Source organism: Trachurus japonicus, chromosome 12, assembly GCF_045865225.1.
Source record: "Trachurus japonicus isolate A0001 chromosome 12, Traja_1.0".
Classification (NCBI taxonomy): Eukaryota; Metazoa; Chordata; class Actinopteri; order Carangiformes; family Carangidae; genus Trachurus; species Trachurus japonicus.
Genome location: NC_140918.1, coordinates 578,491 through 602,847, shown reverse-complemented (window position 1 = coordinate 602,847; position 24,357 = coordinate 578,491). Strand labels below are relative to the sequence as shown.

The 24,357-nt window shown below is 38.3% G+C and overlaps 1 protein-coding gene across 2 annotated transcripts in view; it reads right to left on the bottom strand.

Moving 5' to 3' along the window:
* pi4kaa (phosphatidylinositol 4-kinase, catalytic, alpha a) overlaps nt 1-24,357 on the bottom strand; it is a 69,466-nt gene that overhangs the window by 40,992 nt on the left and 4,117 nt on the right. For both annotated transcript variants that reach the window (XM_085792510.1, XM_085792509.1), the window contains exons 2-16: nt 21,805-21,921; nt 20,317-20,410; nt 20,112-20,200; nt 14,568-14,640; nt 12,952-13,214; nt 11,172-11,238; nt 10,886-11,034; nt 8,631-8,696; nt 8,427-8,523; nt 6,879-7,070; nt 5,064-5,164; nt 2,610-2,739; nt 1,677-1,806; nt 1,467-1,562; nt 39-222 (exon numbers count right to left, since the gene is read on the bottom strand). In XM_085792510.1, coding sequence (XP_085648636.1) covers nt 39-222; nt 1,467-1,562; nt 1,677-1,806; nt 2,610-2,739; nt 5,064-5,164; nt 6,879-7,070; nt 8,427-8,523; nt 8,631-8,696; nt 10,886-11,034; nt 11,172-11,238; nt 12,952-13,214; nt 14,568-14,640; nt 20,112-20,200; nt 20,317-20,410; nt 21,805-21,921 — 1,848 coding nt within the window. The remainder of the gene's footprint in view (nt 1-38; nt 223-1,466; nt 1,563-1,676; nt 1,807-2,609; nt 2,740-5,063; nt 5,165-6,878; nt 7,071-8,426; nt 8,524-8,630; nt 8,697-10,885; nt 11,035-11,171; nt 11,239-12,951; nt 13,215-14,567; nt 14,641-20,111; nt 20,201-20,316; nt 20,411-21,804; nt 21,922-24,357) is intronic.

The window sequence follows — 24,357 nt, the reverse complement described above, 5'->3', positions numbered from 1 at the left end:
ATAATAAATATTCCCGAGCCGACGTGAGGAAGACATACGTTTCCGGTGATGACCATGCAGCCCAGCTGGTCGATGATGAGCACGTCGAGCTGCGACGGCGGCTGACAGAACTTCTGCTGCAGGATCTGCAGGATGGGCTCCATCACCCGCGGAGTGTCGCGGAGCGCCACGGAGATGTGGCCCAGCGCCCGGATGGTGTGGTCGGGAATCAGGTGGGCGTCCCTGAGGGAGGGGGGGGGGAGAGGGTGGTCAGTGCTGTCTCAACTCAACAGGAAGAGGATCGGGAATAAGAACAGGAACAGAAATACAAACAGGAAGAGAAAGAGGAATAGGATCAGGAATAAAAAGAGGAACAGTATCAAGAACAGAAAGAAAATCAGGAACGAGAACAAAAAGAGGAACAGGATCAGGAACAGAAAGAAAATCAGGAAGAGGAATAGGAATAAAAACAGGAACAGGAATAGGAACAGAAAAAGAAATAGGAAGAGGATCAGGAATAAGAACAGAAACAGAAACAGAAAGAGGAAGAGGAATAGGACCAGGAAGAGGACTAAAAAGGAATGGGAAGAGGATCATGAACGGGATCAAAAAGAGGAATAGGATCAAGAACAGGAATAAAAAGAGGAACAGAAAGAGGAAGAGGAAGAGGATCAGGAAGAGGACTAAAAAGGAATGGGAAGAGGATAATGAATGGGATCAAAAACATAAAGAGGAACAGGATCAGGAACAGAAAGACGATTGGGAACAGGAATAAAAAGAGGAACAGGAACAGAAAAAGAAATAGAAAGAGGACCAGGTACAGGAACAGAAAGAGGAACAGGAATAAAAAGAGGAATAGGAACAGAAAAAGAAATATAAAAAGGATCATGAATGGGATCAGGAGCAGAAAGAGGAATGTGATCAGGAACGGGAATAAAAAGAGGAACAGAAAAAGGAAAAGGAAGGGGAACAGAAAGAGGAAGATGAACAGGAATTAAAAAAAAGGAATAGGAACAGAAAGATGATCAGGAACAGGAATAAAAAGAGGACCAGGATCAGCAACAGAAAGAAAATCAGGAAGAGGAACAGGAATAAAAACAGGAACAGGTCCAGAAAAAGAAATAGGAAGAGGATCAGGAATAGGAACAGGAGCAGAAAGATAAGCAGGAACAAAAAGAGGAACAGAAAGAGGAACAAGAACAGGAACAGAGAGAAAAGGAGGAAGAGAAACAGAAATAGGGAGAGGAATAGGAATAGGAACAGGAACAGAGAGAGGAACAGGAAAAGGAAGAAAAAGAGGAACAAGGATAGAAAGAGGAACAGGAAGAGTAAGGGGAATAGGAATAGAAAGAGGAACAAGAACAGGAACAGAGAGAAAAGGAGGAAGAGAAACAGAAAGAGGGAGAGGAAGAGGAACAAGAACAGGAACAGGGAAAGAGAGAGTAATAGGAATAGGAAGAGGAACAGGAAGAGGAAGCTGGACTGACTTGTCGTTCTCCTGGTAGATGTAGAGACGGTTTGACAAACTGGCGAGAAAAGCTTCAACGATGACGTTGTCCATGGTCAGACCGGCTTTCAGACACCTGAGCACCGAGGAAGGAGTTCAGAGTTACCACGGAGATCATGTCTGTTGTACCGTACAGGGGTGTGTGTGTGTGTGTGTGTGTGTGTGTGTGTGTGTGTGTGTGTGTGTGCACCTGCAGATGTTGTCTATGGAGATGTCCCTCAGCTGCTCGTACATGGACGGCTGGCTCTTCTTGCTGGCGTTGGTGCTGAGCGTCGACTGGGAATGTTCGTTGGTCACGTGGATCTTTATCTCACCAGCTCCTGGAAAAACAAACCAGTCGCTTGTTAGAAAAACAAATCTCACCAAGAATATTTGTCTTATTTCTAGTCAAAATGTCACTTCTAGTCAAAACAAATCTAATTCTACTCAAAATAAGACTCATCACATTAAAAATGAGCTTATTTTTAGACACTTTTTACTTCTTGCAAGTTTTTCTTTCTTATTACAAGCACAAAAAACTTGCTTTCACTGGCAGATTTTTCTACTTATTTCAAGTGAAAATTTGTTTGAAAGAAGTAAAAAAAAAAAAATTTAACTAACAGATTTCACCATGAAACTTCCCAAGTTTATCACTCATATTAAGACAAATATTCTTTGTATTACAAGTTTTGTCAAATTTTATGTTTAAATATGTAAATGAGGCGATATCTAATGAAATATGCGCTAATTTTCATACATTTCCAGAACAGAAATCTGAACAATGGGTAAAGCTACTTTCAAAATTCTTCTATTATTTTGTTGACATATTAGAGTTTTTAGTTTTCACAGAGGAGGATTGTGGATATCTCTTTTTATCACTCATCATGTAAATGAGAAAATACTGTCACCAGCCCTAAAAAAATCTAATTTAGCTTCTTTTCTTTTTTTTGTGCTTTTTTTGGAATAAAATGTTGTATGAATGATATATCAACAATCCCCTCTGTAAACACCTTCAGAATATAGACAGGAATAAAAAAATAAAAAAAATAAAAACATAGTAGTCACTGACAATAGAGAAATCACTGAGGGAGCATGTGAGGGTAAAGCTGCTGAGTGTTGTTGTTGTTGTTGCTGTTGTGTTTACCTGGCGTGAGCTGGCTGTGATACTTGTAGAGCTTGACCAGGACCGGAGAGGGAACCACCAGGAAGTCTCTGAGGGACATGGTGACGGAATGAGCCACCACCGGGAAGCGCTCGCACAGACGACCCAAACCCTAAACACGGAAAACACACGGAAAACACAGGAAAACAGATTCTGTTACTTTAAGAGCTCAGAGGGAACTCTCACAGTCTGTACAGGTGTTTTATTTTGAAAGGACAGTGTGAGAGACAGGAAATCAGGGAGAGAGAGAGACAGAAATCTTTACGGAAAAAATATTTTTTTAAATTTTTATTTAACCTTTTAGTCTACTTGCCAACAATGAGTACCCGGAAATGTTGAGTACCCCAAAGTTTTATGTTAGAAATAGATAGTATGGGTCCCCAGTATTCAGAAACTGCCGGATGCTAACTTATATATATTGGACAATTAGCATAATTGACATAATTAGCATAAATTAGCATAATTGCCTATATGGGCAATATTTCAACAACTGCTTGGCTAATCTGGGCAATATTGGAGTGGTTTTAGGGGTTATTGATGATGCTGAATCCATTTCTGACATTTTCAAAATTCAAAATGGCTGTCTAAACCGGAAGTGACCAGATTTTGGAATCCATCAAAATCTTGGGAGATAATCCAATTTAAGATGACTCTGTAATTTATTTTATCAGGACGGGTTAGGGTAATAAATAAATCTTCACATCCAGCGCCCACGTCGGTTATATAAGAAATTCACTTCACGCTCATCTGAGCAGCTGGAGACGAGACGTGTCAGACAGAACGGTGACACAGCGCTGTGATGAGGTGGAGGGAAGTGAACAAGCAGAGTGAACTGAGAATCTGAAAATGTGCTTCAGGTGTTGATAAATGTCAGAATAAACATTAGGATGCAGTCTCAGGCCTGAACAGAAATCTACCTGTGGGTTCCTACAGCTTAAGCCAACTTAAATTTAAGACTTTTTAAGACGTTTTTAAAGCCACTTGAAATGAAATTTAAGACCGACTTCACAATAAACACAAATGCAAAGCGTCACCACATCAATTACATAGGGTTAGGGACAATTTTACCCACTTTCCTCTGTGATCCAAGGTAAAACGACTGCTACATGAATGATTGGGGGGAAAAAAAACACTGACTCTGGAGCTGGTGGCGGTAAGAAATTTAGCGTTGACGGCCGCCACTAACTTCTCTATGTCAGAATGTTAACAATTATTTTGAGGTTTTAGACTAATTGCAATCATAAAATCCCACTAACCATGTGTTAACATTTTTAAGACTTTTGAAAAATTGATTTAAGACATTTTAATGCCGATTAAGGCCTTGTTTTTAGATTAATGAATTCAATGCCTTTTAAGACTTTTTAAGGATCAGTAAGAACCCTGACAGCTCTAATCTACCAGGTGCAGTTAATTATTCTTGGCTCTGACAGGGAAAAGCAGGAATCTCTTCTGTGATTTGTTTACTGTGTTACACCCAAAACGCCTGGAGCAGCAACCGTCATTCTGCTGTTGTTCATGTTCACGCCCTGAGAGCTGCTGAAACAACTTTTAACCTCAGTCTAGTGAACACATGAGTCAACAGGTGTTCAAAGAGTTTAATCTGATCAGATTCTGGATAGTTCAACATTTAGTCAAACTGGCCCATTGCCATAATCCCTATAGTCATAGCAGTAGGTTCGTTACCTTTAACCCTCTAAATTACTTTATCTTCATTTTTCTAAAAAACTATGATATTTTTTTTGGTTTTTACAGTTAGGTGTGAAAAGGGGGCTTTTACTTTGAAGGACATACAATTTATGAGGTCAAATGACCAAGATATCCTGTTTGCCAGTGACTCCCTTTTGCTCATGGACATTTGCCATGTAAACATCATTGTGTTATGTGGGTCTTTTATTCAGACTTTTGGAAAATTTTCATCAAATAAAAAATTTAAATCACTAGAGTTAATTGTCGGTTTTGCATGAATTTCCCTCTAAAACAACTCTGTGTGGTAACGTTGTGTTATTATCTCATAGCGTGGTGAATGTGCAGCTCACAACTTGTCCACCAGAGCGTTGTGGAGTTGTTGGATTGTGTATTTGATCAGTTTGATGATGAGTTTGAAACCAAGAAATCCCATAATGAGCCTCCGTAGCGTAGCTCTGAGCAGCTCACGGCTCTGCTCCGCCGTTCTAAAAACAGCTTGCACCGACAATTAAAGGTAACGAACTTACTGCATGACTATAGGGATTATGGTGATGGGCCAATTTGTTAATTTTTTTTTTTTTAAAGGAAAGATGGATGGGAAAACAAGGTATTTCATTCAAAATCTGGATCATTTGGCTCCAGATTGAACCTTTGGACCGACTGTGTGTAGTTTTTTCCAGCTGGTTGTGTAGTTTCCAGCTGGTTGTGTAGTGTCCAGCTGGTTGTGTAGTTTCCAGCTGGTTGTGTTACCTGCAGGCAGCAGATGAGCAGCGGCATGTGAGCGATGATGACTTTGCTGGACGTCTTGGACTGAAGCTTCTCCGACAGTTTGGTGCAGAGGTTCTCAGCTCCTGGTGGAAAACACAAGAGGACACAGAGAGAGTTGTTAGTGAGAGACGCCTCAGGAGCTCTCACTGGTCTTTTACCATCTTATATTAACTCGCTAGTATCTTTTAATGCAGGTCTCTATCATACACGCTCAACAGACCGGCTCACACTGCAGCTTCCCTCTGTCAACACCGAACTTAGAAAGACCAGCTTCTCTTCCTGTTGCACCTTCAACCTGGAGCTCTATGCAAAATCATCTGAAAGTTACCTCACTTTTATCAATAGGACAATTTAAATCCATAATTACATCATATTTTACCTCCAACTGCTCCTGCTTTTAACTACACTTATGTATTCAAGTTATGCTTATGTATGTTTGTTATGTCTGAATATTTATGTATGTCTACGGATGTCACAATTACTTGTTTTCACAATTAATCGTGGTATTAAAAGCCACAATTAATTAATCGCAAAGATCCCTAAATACCGTCACTTTCCAAAAAAAGATCATGTATGAACCGTGTCAGCAAATGTGGCGCCAAAATAAAGGTAAATGCACAGATACTGGTCCATTTAACTAACATAGCATTGAATTCGTAGGAATTTAAATGCTATAGTGTCATTTGTAATAAATAAAAAAAAAAATTAAAATTAACTTAAACATTTGGTATCAATGACAATGAATGACTTGAATATTTCAAACACTTCCCCTGGCAGATTAATAATTGGTCATATTTTAATAGATATTTAAAATATTTTATAATTAGTAATGTATATTTTAACTATTTTTGATTTTACACATTAATAGTGTTGTGAAATTAATTAATGCATAATAATCGTGATAATCGTAACACCGTGATTATTTCTCTGACAATAATCGTACCAAAAAAATCTATTATGGTGACATCCCCATGTATGTCTCAATTGACCTCTGGCTAAGCCACGCCCCCAAACGCGATGAGCCAATCACAGTGCGCATAGCTAGCCCATACACTGGGACATTCTCTGCTTCCACGTCCATTGAAATGCATTGCAGTTAGTCAGTTTTCATCTGTTTTTATATGTTTTTTCTTGACATTTTAAGTTTAAAATGGTCAAACGGTGTTCATGGGGTACATGCAGCTCTGACACTAGGTATCCTGAGAGGCTGGGGGCCACGGGGGGGATTTATTTACCTTTTCCTAAACCACATCTCAACCCAGAGAAGTGTCTGCTCTGGATAAAGTTATGCAGTAGACCACAACACCAACTAAACCTGGATAAACTTAACAAGGATGTCTACATCTGTTCTAAGTTAAGTCAACAACATATTTGAGGCAACATATTGTCAGAGATGTTTAGATGTTAGCCAGCATCACAACTAAGCATAAAGCCCGCTAGCTTAATGCTAACGTATAATGGAAAACTCCATAGACAGGCTAACAGAAGTTACCGACAGCCATAGCAGTAAAGCTACGTGAAGTTTTGGTGACTTCCAGATGATATTTAATCTTTCTGTCTCTCCTGTGAAATGTCTCCTAGTGACAGCTGTTGTCATAGCAACTGTCACCGTATGTTGACTGTTTGTCCCAGTGAGTGGAGGGGGCGGGGCTTAGCCAGAGGTCAATTGTCTTGTCTTCTGTCTTTATATGTTCTGTGTTTCATCTCGGCTGTATTGTAAATGAGGTTGAGGTTTAAATAAAGGTTATGAATGGATGACGGAGTTATGAATGGATGACGGAGCGTAGCCTCACTCACCCTGCTCCTCCGTCACGGCCCACACCATCAGGTCCACGCAGGCGGCGTTGGCCTGGCAACGCAGCTTGAGCGGACTCAGCTCGCTCTGCAGATACTCCACGTCGTGAAGGATCCTCTGCAGCTCCGACTGGCTGCTGCTGAACTGCTCCAGGACAAAGTCGTGCACCTCCTTCACAAAGTCCGTCTGCAGGTCTGGTGGCAAACACACACAGATCGTTAATAAAACTAGGAGTGGGAATCTTTTACTTTCTCACGATTAGATTAGATTCTGAGTTTTGGAGCTACAATTCGATTCAAAACGATTAGATTCCTGATGATTTCTGCTTCAGTCTGTCGGTGTGAAAGGATCCTCATGATCTACTCCAGTCTGCTCTACAAGACAGAATGACTAAAGTGTCTTTTTAAACATTTATCCATGCTTAGATGGAATTGTTGAAACTGTTGCATAAAAGCAATATCACATATTGCTTAAGTAACAAAATTAAAAGTGCCTCTTTTTAAAAAACTAAATAGTGCAGTTAAACTTGCTGCCTTTTAAATTCTAAGGAAATGGAGGCTGACAGCCAGAAGATTGGTTTCATTTTTTTAAACTATTTTGGGACATTTTATATCGATTCTGAATCGTATTAAATGAGAATTGCGATTCTTATGTGAATCGATGTTTTTGGCACACCCCTAAATAATACGTCATAAAGTTTGAAATCTCACATTTAAAAAACACATAAAAAAGTAGCCAACACCATAAGATTTTAAACAGATCAGGCCCCTCATCTCATCTGATGCAGCAAAATCTTTTCTCCATTGCATGATTCTATCACACATTGAACACTGTTTTGTGATTTGGTCGTTCTCTGCTGTCACCACACTGAAGCCGATTGAACAACTATCGTATATAAATAAGCCATTAAGGTATTTGCCAGAAAATCATATTCTTCTCATCACTGTCCAATTCTTGTTTGAAACAAGTTCTTGAGCTTTGAAAACCTTAAAAGTTTTAAAATCAGCTGTCTATCTTTCCCTATCTTTTAACGCATTCAAAAAACAGCTTAAAGAATCGTTACTGTCCCATCAAATCTGCACCCATGAATGAATGAAATATTGACTAGCACTTTAATACAGTATTACTGTAGCCCTTATTTCTAACCGTATCTTATTCTGTATTGTAATTTTATTGTGAATCTGCTGCTAATTTTCTGTTTTTTTCTTACATTTATGCAGATAACAATGCCATGCAGGCAGCGCTGCATGGCATTGTTATCTGTTTTCTTATTTCTTATCTTTTACTGCTATAACTGCTGCTAGAACTCTGTCCTCTCTTATATTTATGCAGGTCTGTTTTTTTATTGTTGTAACTGCTGCTATTACTATGTTTTTTCATACTTATGCAGGCAGCTTCCTACTGTTATCTTTCTGTATGGTTTGTCTGTCCATCTCTAAATGTGAGGTTACAAATTGTTCATTAATGTGCACTGTCCTTGTCAAATAAACAATAAAATGAAAAATGAGAAATGAAATGAAGAAGGAGACGTGTGGATTCTCATTCTTCACCTTTCAGGTTGTACAGCGTGTCCCTCAGCATCTTGAAGATGGCCACGTACAGCGGGTCGCTGAAGGTCTTGTAGTGCAGATGGAGACCAGGACTCAGCTGGATGAAGAAGAAGCATAAACAGAGAAACATCGATGAAAAATGTTTCACAACAATAAAAAACACAGAGAAACTGAACCTGCAGAGATTTAAATTAGAGTTAAAACCTCGTGGAGTTCGGCCAACGCGTCGTCCAGTGACTTCAGAAACGTCTCGGACACAAACAGCTCCACCTGAAACAGAGACGGAGGGAAAACACACAGACGAGTCAGATAAACAGGAAGAACATCACATATTAGAAGATACCTTTATCATATCTGGCAGCTTTTCTTAATGTTTGTTGAAGATCTAGAGGTCGATAATAAAGCAGCTACTGTAAAACTCTGCTGCTGCCTTTTTATTTCACTGGGATTCATCATTGTTGTTGGTTTCTTTAAATGTCTGGCTATGTGAACGCTGTATTTTAGACTATTAATACTGAAAGTCTGGGGGTGTTTAGTTTCCACTTTTTGTTTTGTTGGACTTGGGTTAAATTGTACATTTGTAAAAAACAAAATAAAAAGACCTTGAGGGAACAAATGATCTGAAATATCTTTGATTATGTCTCTTTATGGAGTCGACCTCAAATCTCTGTCTCTGTCTTATTCAAGTTAGAGTTAATACTGAATTTTGAAAGTCCAGTTTTTCTTCCTGTTGCACCTGCAGCCTGGAAGAATCTGCAAAACCATCTGAAACTCACCACACTTTTATATCACACAGTTTAAATCCATAACTGCATCTTTTATTTTACCTCCGACTGCTCCTGTTTTTAACCAGACTTCTCTGTTTTCAATTTATCTTTGTCACTTTACTTTTTGGTATTTCAGATTTCGGATTATGCTTCTATGCCTCAAACGTTTTGTGTTGTGTCTTGTCTTCAAATGTTTTGTCTTTTGTCTCGGCTATATTGCAAATGAAGTTGCTCCTCAATATATTTCCGAGTTTAGATAAAGGTTATAAATAAGTTGAAGAACTTTTCCCTAACTACTGCATAATTTAATAGAATCTGAAATTTGAAGTTTGAATTTGAAACACATGGAAAAGTATTGACAATGAATTTGACTAATGTACTCTTTCTTTTATTATGATCATTTATACATTGTTGATTGTTCATTTGTATGTTCTGTTTTCTTTTTGTATGACATTATATTGTATTGTCAACTATTGGTGGAGGCATCTAATAAGCTTTTTGAGTTTGCAAATGCAGAGACTGCTTGATGAAGAACTGTCCCTGAAGCATTTTTGTGTTATGTTTTGTCTTTTGTCTCGGCTATATTGCAAATGAAGTTGCTCCTCAATATATTTCCGAGTTTAAATAAAGGTTATAAATAAGTTAAACAAGCAAATTATGGTTTTGCAGACGTTACCGATGCTCTCCAGCCTCGATCTACCGGCTAAACCGAGGCTGTAAAACCAAGAAACCATTGTAAATGTTAAAAGTGTAACACAAACTCGGTGGATAAAAATGAAAACATTTGGTCTTGTTTTCTAACTGCTATGGAATGAATGGGGGAAAAAGAAAAAAAAAAGAAAAGAAAAGAATTTGGTGTGGCAGTATTGTCCCTGTTTGTGATTTTGTGATAGAACTATGGTGCCCATTTTGATATAATGTCTTTGGACATACCTGTTTTTGATTGTTTGTTTATCTATTCCTTTTTGTTTTGTTCCGTCTTGTATTTTATTTTTTATTTTTTCTTCTGTTGCTGTCGATGTGACTGGCTGTTTTGTTCTCCTTTATTGCTTTACTGATTGTATTTTCTTTTGACTGTATTTTCTTTTGTGAAAAAAATAAATAAATAAAGAGTAAAAAAAAAGAAGTAAATGTTAAAAGTGAGTCTGTGAATGAGGAGCAGAACATGTGTGAACATGTGTGTGTGTGTCTCTGACCATGTGCAGCAGCTGTCTTAATATTAATATATTGTTAACATACTAACATATTACATTTAATAAATAAAAAAATCCAGAAGCTAAGGGAGCAAATTTTGTTTTATTTAATTATTATTGTTATGTCAATTGTTTTTATAATTGTTGTGCACCAGTTCAGCCTCTTGTCCAGGTCTCCCTCGGAAAAAAAACAGATCTAATCTCAATGGTTAAATAAAATAAGGTAAAATAAGGGTAAAATAAAAAATAAAATGATCTAAAATATCTTTGATTAGGTCTCATTATGGAAGTCCACCTCAAATCTCTGTCTCTGTCTTATTCAGGTTAATGCAAATGATGTTTTTGCAAACGTTACTGATGCTCTCCAGCCTGTATTTGTCATTGTAAATGTTAAAAGAGACTCTGTGAATGAGGAGCAGAACATGTGTGAAGATGTGTGAAGATGTGTTAACATGTGTGAAGATGTGTTAACATGTGTGTTGTGTGTTGTGTGTCTGACCATGTGCAGCAGCTGTCTCAACATGTCCAGAGGAACCAGGAACTCTCCGGAGCTGCTGCCGGTGAACAGAGGAGACACGGAGAAGCTGGAGCTGATGGTGGAGAAGTAGTAGTCTGGGTCCACAGCACTGCCGTCTGGGAGGTACGAGCCTGACAAACACACACAGATACAGTAGTAATGTGTTGTTAATGTGTCAGATTTACTGTCGTCCCGTGGTCCACAAATAAAACTATGACCTAGTTATTGTCACACTAGTTTCTGCTGCTGCTGCTGGTGAGACACTGACCTTCAAAGTACTGGGCCGAGGGGTCGGCGGGGGAGATGGGGGTCAGGCCGGCTCTCTCCGGACTGGTCTGGAAAACACAAGGAATGGTGAGAATCTGCAGCTCCTCTTCCCGGTTCGAGCTTCCAGGAGCTTCCGCTACAAAACAAGCTTGAAATATAGACTTCTTTAATTTTTTTCGGGACAATTTCGCATTTCGGGGCTTCAATACCAGAGGGACATTACATACGAGCAGCATGGAGGTATCTGGATGTTTTTTGGTGTGTCTTTTTGTTACGAAGACAGTTGGCATCGATTAGCAACCGCCATATGGACATGCACTGCTACGCCGAGACCCCCTGTAACTCAGAGAAGCCACGGAGGACTCTGAGGCCCCGTCCACACGAATCCGTTTTTTTCGAATCCGGATAAATACTTTATCGGATCGGCCTCGCGTCCACACAGATCCGGCGTTTTCAGGGGGGGGGGAAACAGTATTTTTTGAAAACGGGTCCCAGAGTGGGAAAATTTGAAAACGCCGCCCCAGCGTTTTCGTCTGGACGGCCAATACGGGTTTTTTCAAAAACGATGATGTCATGCCCCCCGCCGCTCTACCTGTAACCTGAGACACACACACACACACACACACACACACACACACACACACCGCTGCAGCAGCTGCACACTGACAGTCTATGGACGTAACAACAACGTCGCGTCTGTTTAATCATCACTGATCGTAATATTTACTCTGACACGACTCCTGTCAACATTTAATCCATGTTTTAGTTTAATACAGCGGGGAACTTCTTCTATTGAATTACAGCGGGGACTTCCCGTCTTCTTCAGCTGTCTTAGTGTTTGTGGCACACACGCTCCACACACGCCTGCAGTATGTAGTACTACAGCGCTTTGGGTCGTTTTCAGGTGATCCGTGTGGACGCAGGTATTTCTGAAAACGATGCCGTGTTTACGGAGATTTTTTTCAAAACGATTAAGAAAAAGATCGGATTCGGTGAAGCCGCGGATTCGTCTGGACGGGGCCTGAAACTTCTCCCAGCCCTTAGTCCACATGAGGCGGAGGAAATTTGAATTTTGGGTGAACTATCCCTTTAAATATAATGGTTAGTTGCAGCCCTATAGGGAGGGGATTTTTATTTATTTACGTGTCGTGCACCAATCAAGGCGCCCAGCCCATAAAGGCTTACAAGACACATTATCATCATATTTAGACACCAAACAAAATAATCAGAGCACAAACAAAACCAAACAAAAACCAAGACAGAAACCTCATGGATTTCACATAAATAATTCACCTCTTCTTTTTGACCAGGCATTTTTTATGAAAGTAGCTAAAGTAAAGACTTCCTTTCTGAAGAACCATTCCAACTTTACCTCATCATCAGCCCGAAACAACTCAGGTTTCACATTTTGCATTTTCTGAAACAAAAACTGCCTGGCTTCGTCATATAACGGACAATGAAACACAAAATGCAGTTCATCCTCAATTACATTTAAATTACACAATGTGCATAGTCTTTCATCCTCAGGTACTGAGTTAAACCGACCTACAATAAAAGACCCTGTGCCTATGATAATATTATCGGATTCATTTTGATCTTTTGAGATTAAGAATGATTGAATGTTGTTGTGTGAAGTCGGTCACTACAGGTGGTTTGTAAAGAGAGAGACATTTCAATTTTGGGTGAACTTTCCCTTTAAATATAATGGTTAGTTGCAGCCCTATAATAAAACTAAGAAGTGTCTGAGGTGTGTGTGAGGTGTGTGTAAGTGGTGTGTGTACCTGTCTGGAGGCTGTGGAGCTGGAGCAGCTCCTCCTCTTCAGGCTGTCTCCCTGACAGGCGGTGAGCAGCGAGCTGGGCAGGATGGACCGGAAGTCGTTGAAGGAACGGCGCCGCGACGCGTCCTGGTTGTCGCCCGAGGGCAGCACGGGAGGAACGGGCCGGGGGAACAGCTTGGACAGCAGCGGCTCGTCCGTGTTGCTATAGCGACCGAAGGCCCGGGCCACGCCCAGCAGCGTGGGAACCGTGTACCTGCACAGGTATTCTGGAGGGAAGCGGGAAAACACATCACAACCTGGAAACAGCTCAGAGACACAACTAGAGATGTCATTAGTATAGATGTTCTGGTACGATTATTGTCAGAGAAATATATATATATTGTTTTATATTTTTATATTTAAAATGAATCATGTCAATCCCAACTGTATACAGTAGATATATATTTTTATATTTCAATGAATCATGTTAATTCCAGCTATATAGATAGAATCATGTCTAACCCTGTAACTATGTAAATGTACTTTTCCTGTTATCTACCGGTCCTCTGTCTTTTTGGACTTTTTATGTTAATTGTTGTATTGTTTTGGGGACGACGATGTAATTTAACACATGTGCTAAATCCGGTGTATTTACTGTGGGTACTCTAGTACTCAATGTTCATTAATATGCACTGTCCCCACTAAATAAACAAATAAAGTAAAGTAAGTAAAGTATAATTACGGTATTACGATTATCACGATTATTCTGCATTAATTAATTTCACAACACTATCTATGTGTAAAATCAAATATAGTCAAAATATAATTACAGTACAAATTTTTACACCAAATATTTTAAGTCTCTACTATTCATATATAACCAATTATTAATCCTCCAGGGGAAGTGTTTTAAATATTCAAATCATTAATTGTCACCGAAAGTAAAGAAACGCTGGTCGGCTCGCCCAGCATTTCCACCACCACTAATAATAACAAAATAACCATAGAGACAAAACCATAGATTTATCTAGAATGGACCATTAACAAGTGGTAACGGAGATTCATCCACATTAATATCAGACTTTTTTATTGTCGCGGAATTTTTCGTTCTGCTGACGGAAAAACTCCTGGTTGTCCCTTTAATTAATTTCACAACATATGAATGTGTAAAAGCAAATACAGTCAAAATATAATTACAGTACAAATTTTTACACTAAATATTTTAGTCTCTACTAGTCTATTCATATATAAGCAATTATTAATCCTCCAGGGGAAGTGTTTTAAATATTCAAATCATTAATTGTCATCTGCTGTATACTAAATGTTTAAGTTTATTTTAATTGTTTGTTTGTTTTTTTATCACAAATGAGACGCTAATATTTAAATTCCTACCAATTGTATGTTACGTTAGGTAAATGGACCAGTATTTCTTACATTTACCTTCACTCTGGTGCAACATCTGCCTCCGTGTTTCCAACATAATCTTTTTCTGAAAGTGACGGTATTTATGAATCTTTACGATTAATTAATTGTGGCGTTTAATACCGCGATTAATTGTGAAAACAAGTAGTGGTGATGACATCCCTAGACACAACGGAGCAGCAGCAGGTTCAGTGTTGTTATTGTTGTGTTTGTTGCACCTTTATCATGAGCCTCTGGTTCCCTGCAGACGTCCTGCAGCAGCTGCATGATGTCCATGATCGCCTCCAGGATCTAGACACACAACACAGCAACACAGCAACACATCAACACAACAACACATCATTTCATTTCATTTCATTTCATAACCTTTATTTAAACTCGGAGATATATTGAGGAGTAACCTCATTTACAATACAGCCGAGATAGTCCAGTCATTTTAGGCCAAAAAAGGGGTCAACGTTAAACAAACTGGTTTTGTTTCCTCAACATGTCCTGAATGAGGGAAAAAAAGCCCCGAAGAATCCCATTAGGGGAAAGTTTAGAAAAACACCCAAACATATCCCATAATACGCCTATTCATTATGTTTCTCATGTGAATAGGGTAACATTTTTAACCTTTGCACAATTTATTCAATTTATTTCACACACGTACAACAGCATCTGCAGAGCATCTTAGATACATATTACGTTTAGCTGCAGTGTGCGAAAACGGGTCACCCCAAGGAAGCCACTCAAGGCTCATAGTAGGGGGCCCTCAGACATACCATAACATACATTGAGTACATGCCAAAACAGACACACAAACAGACATCAGCACAAGCAGACACTAGGACAGACATACAGCAACATTTACATCTTCCAAATGCAACTGTGTGTGTGAGTGGAGAGAAAAAAAGGAATTAAGTAAAATAAAGATAAGCAGGTGGACATAACGGTTTGGGTGTGGGGTAGAATGGCGAGAAAAGGCAGTATTCCTTCGACAAGTCAGGGCTACATCGATAATACAATACATTATAATTAATCAAACATACCTTAACAGTAATTGCTTTTTAAGGTTTTTTTTAAAAATTGAGATAGAGCGTGACATTTTAATAGTGTCATCAAGCCCATTCCAGATCTCTGGTCCTCTGCAAACAACACTGTGGCTGGTAGATTTTAATTTCCTCCTTTTTCCTATAATTAGATGTTTATTTCTAGTGCTATAGGTGTGCAGAGGTCGAAAGATTGGAATGAGGTCACATAACTTCTTATTTAATTTATACACAACTTGGTACATTGTTACAGCATTTTGAAAATAGTTATAGTCGGAGAGCTTCAGGAGATTGAAGCGAAGGAAAAGTGGTCCTGTAGGAGAATTGTAGCTAGACCATGATAGAGCCCGTGTTATTTTTTTTTGTAAAATCTCAAGTTTTTTTGTGTAAGTGGGAAATGTATTGCACCATATGACATTACAGTAGTTTAAATGTGGTTCAAATAAGGTTTTATATAAGGTGAGGAGTGCAGAAAGTGGAATGAAATGCCTCAACTTAAAGAATAGACCAACATATTTAGACAGTTTTTTTAGTAAGTCATCAATATGTTGTTTAAAATTGAGGCATTCGTCGATCACAATCCCTAAGAATCTTGTTGAGCTGACTCGAGTAATGTTCTTTCCATTTATGTTAGGATATATGTGATTAGTGTCGAATTGTTTTTTATTTGAACGGAATATGATGTAGTTTGTTTTGCTTATATTGAGAGAAAGTTTATTGCATTTGAACCAGGTGTCTACTTTGGTGAGTTCACTGTTTATGATTTGTTCGAGCTCAACAAGATTGTTATGGGATAAAAACATATTAGTGTCATCGGCAAACAAAACTTTGTGGAGTGCATGTGAAGAGTGAACTAGGTCATTTATGTTTTACCTTTAGATATCTCCATGAAAATTACTGAGTTGATTACTTACATTAAAGGACAATTCCGGGCGAATTCAACTCAGGGGTGTATTTTCATATCATTTTAAGTCTAAAAGAATGAATCTGAAGATTTTCAGTTTAATGTCTCCTGTTTTGTGGTAGTTGCGTCTGTCCGTGCATCGCCACGGCAGCAATGAATGGGAGTGGATGTAAGTTCCGCTGTTTAGGGTGTTTCCAGCCCTCAAAGCCGCAATTTTTTTCCACAGACAGCATCAGATGGAGACTCAAACATGCACCGAGAAGTTTATTTACTTCAAGCAAGCCGACATGTTTGTAAAACTAGATCTAATTCAAAGTCTCCCGGAGTCTCGCGCGAGCCCGAAGTTGCAGTGCTGGTGTGTTCAGGTGCAGTCGGAGCTACCGCTTGTGTCATAAACACAGGAATATCAACTCTTTACTTGCTTGAAGTGTACATTTTTTTCCACAGACAGCGTCAGGTGGCTACTCAAACATGCACCGAGAAGTTTTTTTTACTTGAAGCAAGTAAAGAGTTGATATTCCTGTGTTTATGACACAAACGGTAGCTTTTCCCACTGCACCTGAACACACCGAGCACGGCAACTGGGGCTCGCGCGAGACTCCGGGAGACTTTGAATTAGATCTAGTTTTACAAACATGTCGGCTTGTTGAAGTAAATAAACTTCTCGGTGCATGTTTGAGTCTCCATCTGACGCTGTCTGTGGCTTTGAGGGATGTAAACAGCCTAAACAGCAGAACTTACATCCACTCCCATTCATTGCTGCCGTGGCGATGCGCGGACAGACGCAACTACCGCAAAACAGGAGACATTAAACTGAAAATCTTCAGATTCATTCTTTTAGACCTAAAATGATATGAAAATACACCCCTGAGTTGAATTCACCTGGAATTGTCCTTTAAGACAAACAAAAAATGTATTACAAGTTTTTTGAAATTCTTTGTTAACATGAGCAAATTTGCATAAATTTGCATAAATTCCACCGTTTTGACGGCACATGTATATATGAAGTTGCTGTGGTGGTACCAGCATGAAAACTGGAATGAGTTGACTCCATCGGTCAACCGACAAGTTGACCACTTTAAATTTCAAGATGACTGCAATTTTTCAAGACAGCCACATCCTTAGTAGAGCAGGTATGACATGCTCCGTCTCTATTAATGCTCATGGGCCTAAATTGGTTCCATTCCTTAAGTTTTTTAACTGTAATATGTTAACAAGATTGAACAAGACATTTTCACCTGCTCTACCCAATGTTTAGATCAGGTGTTGTATGTATGCAAATTAGCGTGCCCAAAGTTAGTAATTCTGAACTTGGTAAGCGCTGCTTTAAGTACGCTGCACCTGCTGCTTGGAACGCCCTGCAGAAAACTCTAAAGTTAAAGGAGCTCATCGACCTCGGATCTTTGAAAACTCGTGTGAGAGAAACTGGAGCAGCTTCATACCGCACTTGTTCTTGTTTCAATGTGAATCTGGAGCTTTAGTCCTGTAGCTTCTATCTTGTAATGTATTTTATCTGTGTTGCTGTGTGATTTCTGTGTCTTAATTGTAATTGTTGCAACTTTACAATAATAACAGAATACCAGAAGTTAAAGGTGACAAGGATAAACTGAAACATAAGTGTAGTTAAAAGCAGGAGCAGTTAGAGGTAAAAAATAAGATGTAGTTATGGTTTTAAATTGTCCTATTGATAAAAGTGCGGTAAGTTTCAGATGGTTTTGCAGAAAGTTCCAGGTTGAAGGTGCAACAGGAAGAGAAACTGGTCTTTCCAGGTTCGGTGTGAACAGAGGGAAGCTGCAGCAGTGCGAGCCGGTCTGTTGAGCGTGTACGATCGACATCTATCACCTCCCACATCGGAAAAATGTGAGAAAACAGAGGAGGAAGAGGAGGAAAAGGAGGCGGGAAGATGGACAGGACAGGCAGCAGGAAGAATAAAGTGTTCAGATGTTATTGGTGTGTGAGTTTGTTGTGTACAACATGTATAAAATATGATGCATTTATATTTTGTACCTGCTGTTTTCTTATTCTTCTATTATTCTCTTATTCTTATAAAGCAAAATATATTGAAAAATTTAAGCGGTTCAGAGAAGAGAAATCTAACTTAAAGCTGTACAGAAAAGAAAATTGAATTTGATCCCACTGTGGGTCTTAACATTAGTGTAATAACTCATCTATCAGACGATGTAGAACAAACTTTGTGCAAAATTCTATTTTTGATTAAATCCGGGATGAAAGTGTGGTAGTTTTTTTTCCACATTGGATAATTGCAGGTGCACGGATTACACGTCACGCTGCTCAATCAAATTCGTTTTCCTTACTCGGGTAAACTCATGTGGCAACTCGTGGAAACTCGACGCGACAAACAGGACAAACGGCCATTTCTGTAGCTACACCTTTAAGGTATGACAGTTGTTGTTGTTTTGAGGTAATGTGGGAGATTATCTTTGGATTATTTTTGTTCTATGTATTTAAATGATATTATGTTCGGATTATTGAAGTTTGTAACGGTATATTTGTGTTTTCTTCTTTTGTATGTTGTCGTTATCTAGAGTCTGATTTATCTATATCCTGTATCAGATGTATTTTAATTAAATGTCATTAGATTCTTCAAAAAACATTCCAATGGATCCTACATTCTTTATCTTAGGTCTTTACCCAAAAGGTCATAAGTACAATAAAAGTGAACGAATAATAATAGATATGTGTCTGTTACATGCCAAAAGATCCATTGCAATGTTTTGGAAAAAGATCAGCAGACCAAGTGTTACGTATTGGGTGAAACAGATGCTGAATATGGAAACCGTTTAATGTGTTTGTTAATGGTATCGATTTAGCAAATGACAATGAAGAGGAATAAGTAGTCATGTAAACCTTGTAACAGAATTAATGAGTTCAAATACCCGCAATTGTATTAAGCCCTTTTATGTACAAAATGTTTTATGGCTGAGAAGTGGATGTTTGTGATGTGTATATGTAATGTTTGTTTGTTCGGTTTTGTTCTTTCTACAACACTCGTACCTAGGGTTGCAAAATTCCGGGAATTTTCAAAGTTGGAAACTTTCCATGGGAATTAACGGGAATATATGGGAATTAACGGGAATAAATGGGAATTAATGGGAATATATGGGAATAAACGGGAATAAATCCGAAATTTACAAAATTGATTGGTGAGGGTGAGTAATATTTTAGTCAACGTTCATGTTTTTGTGGTTCAGTAAAAGAATTGATTGTTCATACAAGAATTAAAACTTGATAAAGTTCTACTCACAAATAAATCTGTTGAAATGTTGTTTAATTGTATTATTTAGCATGGATGTCTGCTTATGACAAAACTAAACATTTACATTTATGTTTGGATATGATACAGTTTGTTTAAATTAATTACCCCCAATTTCCAGTTAATTCCCATAAATTCCCAATAATTCCCATACATTTCCATGATTCGCATAAATTCCCATAATTCCCATGGAAAGTTTCCAATTTGGAATATTTCCAAAATTCCCCAGCTTAACTTCCCATGGAAAGTTTCTGGAAATTTTCCGGAAATTTACTGGAAATTTTCCACCCCTTTGCAACCCTACTCGTACCATAACAGGTGCCTTCATTAATGGAGCACAGATCTACATATTGATATAACTGCATATGTAATACAAGTGTATGTGTATGTAAGAAAATGTTAATAAATATATTGTTTAAAAAAAAAAAAAAATGTCATTAAACTCTGTGAGTGCAGGGTGAGCAGATGGAAATAAAAAATCTATAATCTGGTGCAGAGACTCTTATAATAAAATAAAATAAACATAAAGTGTCGGTGAGTCCAACACACACACCTGTCCTCGTAGCGTCTCATCGCGCTGAGCCACGTCCGACAGCAGCGTCACCAGACAGAAGCTGAAGTTCTCTGCAACAGGAAGTGCTTCTGCAGGAATGACAGGAAGTTCACTCTCACGTTACTAAACCATGACGTCATAGATCATTAACAACAACAACAACAACAACAACAACAACAACAAGAGGTGTGTGTCCTCTCCTCACCTCTACATTTGCGCTCGGAGCTCTCTTCGATCCACTGCACCTTGGGCAGGCCTTTGAGCAGCCCCAGCAGGTACGGCACGATGGCGTCTTTGTGCTGCAACACACAAACACAGAAACACAGACCGGACGTTACAGACCAAACAGGACCACAGGTAGGATGGACAGGTGGACAGGTGGACAGGTGAACAGGTGTGGAGGTTAGAGACCTCAGAGACAAACAGGAGTCAAGAGGCCCTATTCACACATCTCTAGTGTTTTTCTCGTTCCAGTTGTTATTTATTTCTTTATTACTGACGTCCAACAGTTTCCATTTTTGTGTACAAACTGCACACCTTGCTGCTTTACACCCCCATACATCCCCGCATCTGTGCAATACTTTCTTATGCCTTACAACTACCAAGACTGAGTGTGTATATGATTTTATTCTATTCTTATAAATATAAATATACAGCTCTGGAATTTTTTTTTTTTTAAATATTTTTGGGGGCTTTTTTTGCCTTTAATTGACAGGATAGTTCAGAGAGAGACAGGAAATGGGATGCAGAGAGAGGGGGAATGACACGCAGGATAGGGCCGCTCGGCGGGATTCGAACCGGGGTCGCCTGCAGTGAGGACTGTAGCCTCAACATATGGGGCGGGTGCTCTACCAACTGAGCTAAACACCGCCCCGCTCTGGAAAAAGTTAAGAGACCACTCCCAAAATGATCAGTTTTACTCTTCATAGGTATGTGTTTGAGTAAAATTAAATTTAAAAAATGTTGTTTTATTCTATCAACTACCGACAAAATTTCTCCCAAAATTGAAATAAAAATATTGTCATTTAGAGCTTTTATTGTCTGAAAATGACTAAACTAGTCTAAATAACAGGAATATCAAGTCTTTTCAGACCTTGAATAATAATAATAATAATAATGCAAAGAAAACATGTTCATATTTATTAGAATATGTTAACTCAGGAAGAGTTTATAAACCAGTTTTAGTGGGATAATGTCGATGTTTAATCCCAGCAGTGGTTTTTATTTATAATCTTCCTATAAAACCAGATGTGGTTCAGGTGATGAATGAGTTGTGTTTGTGTTGGTGTTTAAAAAAGAAAAGACAAGAATGACTGTCATACATGTAGAGATGCTTTTAAGAAACATTTGTGAAAGTGGTCTCTTAGTTTTTTCCAGAGCTGTATATATATATATATATATATATATATATTACTGAAACGTTTTGGTACAACTATATGTTTGTCTTACATCGTTTTTATATCTATATACTGTATTTGTTACTCTTCTACTTTTTTATCTTGTATGTTACAAATGCTACTGTAACAACTAAATTTCCCATGTGTGGAATTATTAAATTGTCTTATGTCTTGTGTAGCTATATATAATATTCATGCAATAATAAATAATGTGCAATAGTGCAAACTGAAGGTGCTGTAACATGAGGTGGTGCTACAGTATGAACTCAGGATGGAGAGGTGGAGGAGCGTTTTACCTGCAGGTTGGACTCCACTAAGAAGATCCCCAGGGCGATGACGGCGTCTCTCCTCCTCTCGTCCAGCTGGAAGACGCCTCTGAAGTCCACGGGACACATGCATTGTAGCTTCTGGACCTGAGGGGGGGCGACACCACATCAGGGTCAACAACACTCATCTGTTACGTTTCCTTCTCAATCATAAGACAAGGCTTTCAGTTCAGAGCTGGTCGGATTATTATTATTTTTTTTTTTTTATCTTCGGAAATTGTCCAGTTTTTTTTTTTATTTATAGTGCAATGCAGGTGATAAACAACAATACAAGTGTAAAGGTGTGTAAGACAGGGGTGAAAAACAAACATATATAGCAACACAGTACAAGACAATACGCAGTGATAACTATTATAACCAATCAAATGAAATAACAAAAAAAACAATAAATGAAAAATAAAAAATAAAATAAAATAACACAATTGAAATAACAAAGACAATGTTTTTGTTTAGGATACGCGTGTGTGTGTGTGTGTGTGTGTGTGTGTGTGTGCATGCGTGTCTGTGATGTGCATAAGTATGTTGGACTTCTGAGGTAGATATGGCAAAAAAAAGGGTTAAAAAAAAGCTGGTCGGATGATTGACACAGTAAAGTGAGGGACCAGTCTGATAGATAGATAGATAGATAGATAGATAGATAGATAGATAGATAGATAGATAGATAGATAGATAGATAGATAGATAGATAGATAGATAGATAGATAGATAGATAGATAGATAGAACTCTGGGGACGCAGATTCCAGATTCTAAGTTTCACCGGTGTTAAAAAAAAAAGGCAAATTTACTGGTTGCTGGGGGGTGTGCCGCCAAAAAATCGATTCACATAAGAATCGCAATTCTCATTTAATACGATTCAGAATCGATATAAAATGTCCCAAAATCGATTTTAAAAAATAAAAAAATGAAACAAATCTCCCATCTGTCGGCCTCCATTTCCTTAGAATTTAAAAGGCTGCATGTTTAACTGCACTATTTTTTTAAATAAAGAGGCACATTTAATTTGTTACTTCAGCAATGTGTGATATTGGTTTTATGCAACAGTTTCAACAGTTCCATCTAAGCATGGATAAATGTTTAAAACTCAATAAATGTGAAAAAGACACTTCAGTCATTCTGTCTTGTAAAGCAGACTGGAGTAGATCATGAGGATCCTTTCACACCGACAGACTGAAGCAGAAATCATTAGGAATCAAATCGTTTTGAATCGAAAATCCATTTTGAATCGAATCGTAGCCCCAAAACTCAGAATCGAATCTAATTGTGAGATAGTAAAAGATTCCCGGCCCTAGTGGTTGTTGCACATGATGAGCAAGTAGATGAAAAATGCACTTTCACTGTCTTTTAGATTTGAGAGCAGAGCAGACTCTACCTGCCCACGGGGATTCAAGCAGCAGCACACTCATCATTCACGTCTGCTTCCATTAGCAGTAATGACTCTGTCTGTGGGTCTGTTAGATAAATGGGCTTCAGCAGGAAGCAGCAGCGGGCCAGAGGCTTTAATGAGCCTAACTAATGCTGCAGCAGCAGACTGAGCACCGACAGGGATTAACAGCTTTTTACTGAGATAGAGACAGAGAGAGAGAGAGCTCAGGTTTTATCTGAGGCTCCTTCAAACTGATGATAATAATATTTAATAACAATAATAGGTAACACTTTAGATTAGGGAACACATATTCACCATTAACTAGGTGCTTATTAATATGCATATAAGTAGCTTACTAGCTCCTTATTAGTAATTATTAAGCACATATTAACACCTTATTCTACCTCTATTACACCATGAATTAAGATTTTTCCTGATATTAACTCCTAATTATGGCTTATTCATTGTAAATTAATGCATTAATGCTACTAATTCAGAGTGATAAAGGAAGAATTACTAACCCACTGGTTATTCACATCATTATTCAGAAACAACAATGCATTAATTTACAATGAATAAGCCATAATAAGGAGTTAATATCAGGAAAAACCTTAATTCATGGTGTAATAGAGGTAGAATAAGGTGTTAATATGTGCTTAATAATTACTAATAAGGAGCTAGTAAGCTACTTATATGCATATTAATAAGCACCTAGTTAATGGTGAATATGTGTTCCCTAATCTAAAGTGTTACCCAATAAGAATAACTAGAAATTTTCCTCTGGGAAATTTTGATAGGGCCACGGGAGCTACGGCCGGTTTTACCATCTCTGTCAACATGGGAATCAAACCCACGATCTTAAGGTCAAGACAGAGCTGATGAAATAGACACATGATCATCTTGAGACTGTTTTTAATAAAACACTTAAAAACATAAGTTTGCTTCTTTCTGCCTCCGTTCATTCAGGAGTTGCACTGTTACACTATTTTCTTTTTTTAATGAATGAAACAAATAAACTAAATTATATATTTTATTTGTTTATCGTCAAAAACTACGAGTTGTAACTTTGGAGCCACGAGCGAATGGGTTAATAAATCTATGGAAGAATAATAACAAAGAAAGAAAATGAGAATAATTAATTAATCTGCTCTGATTCTGT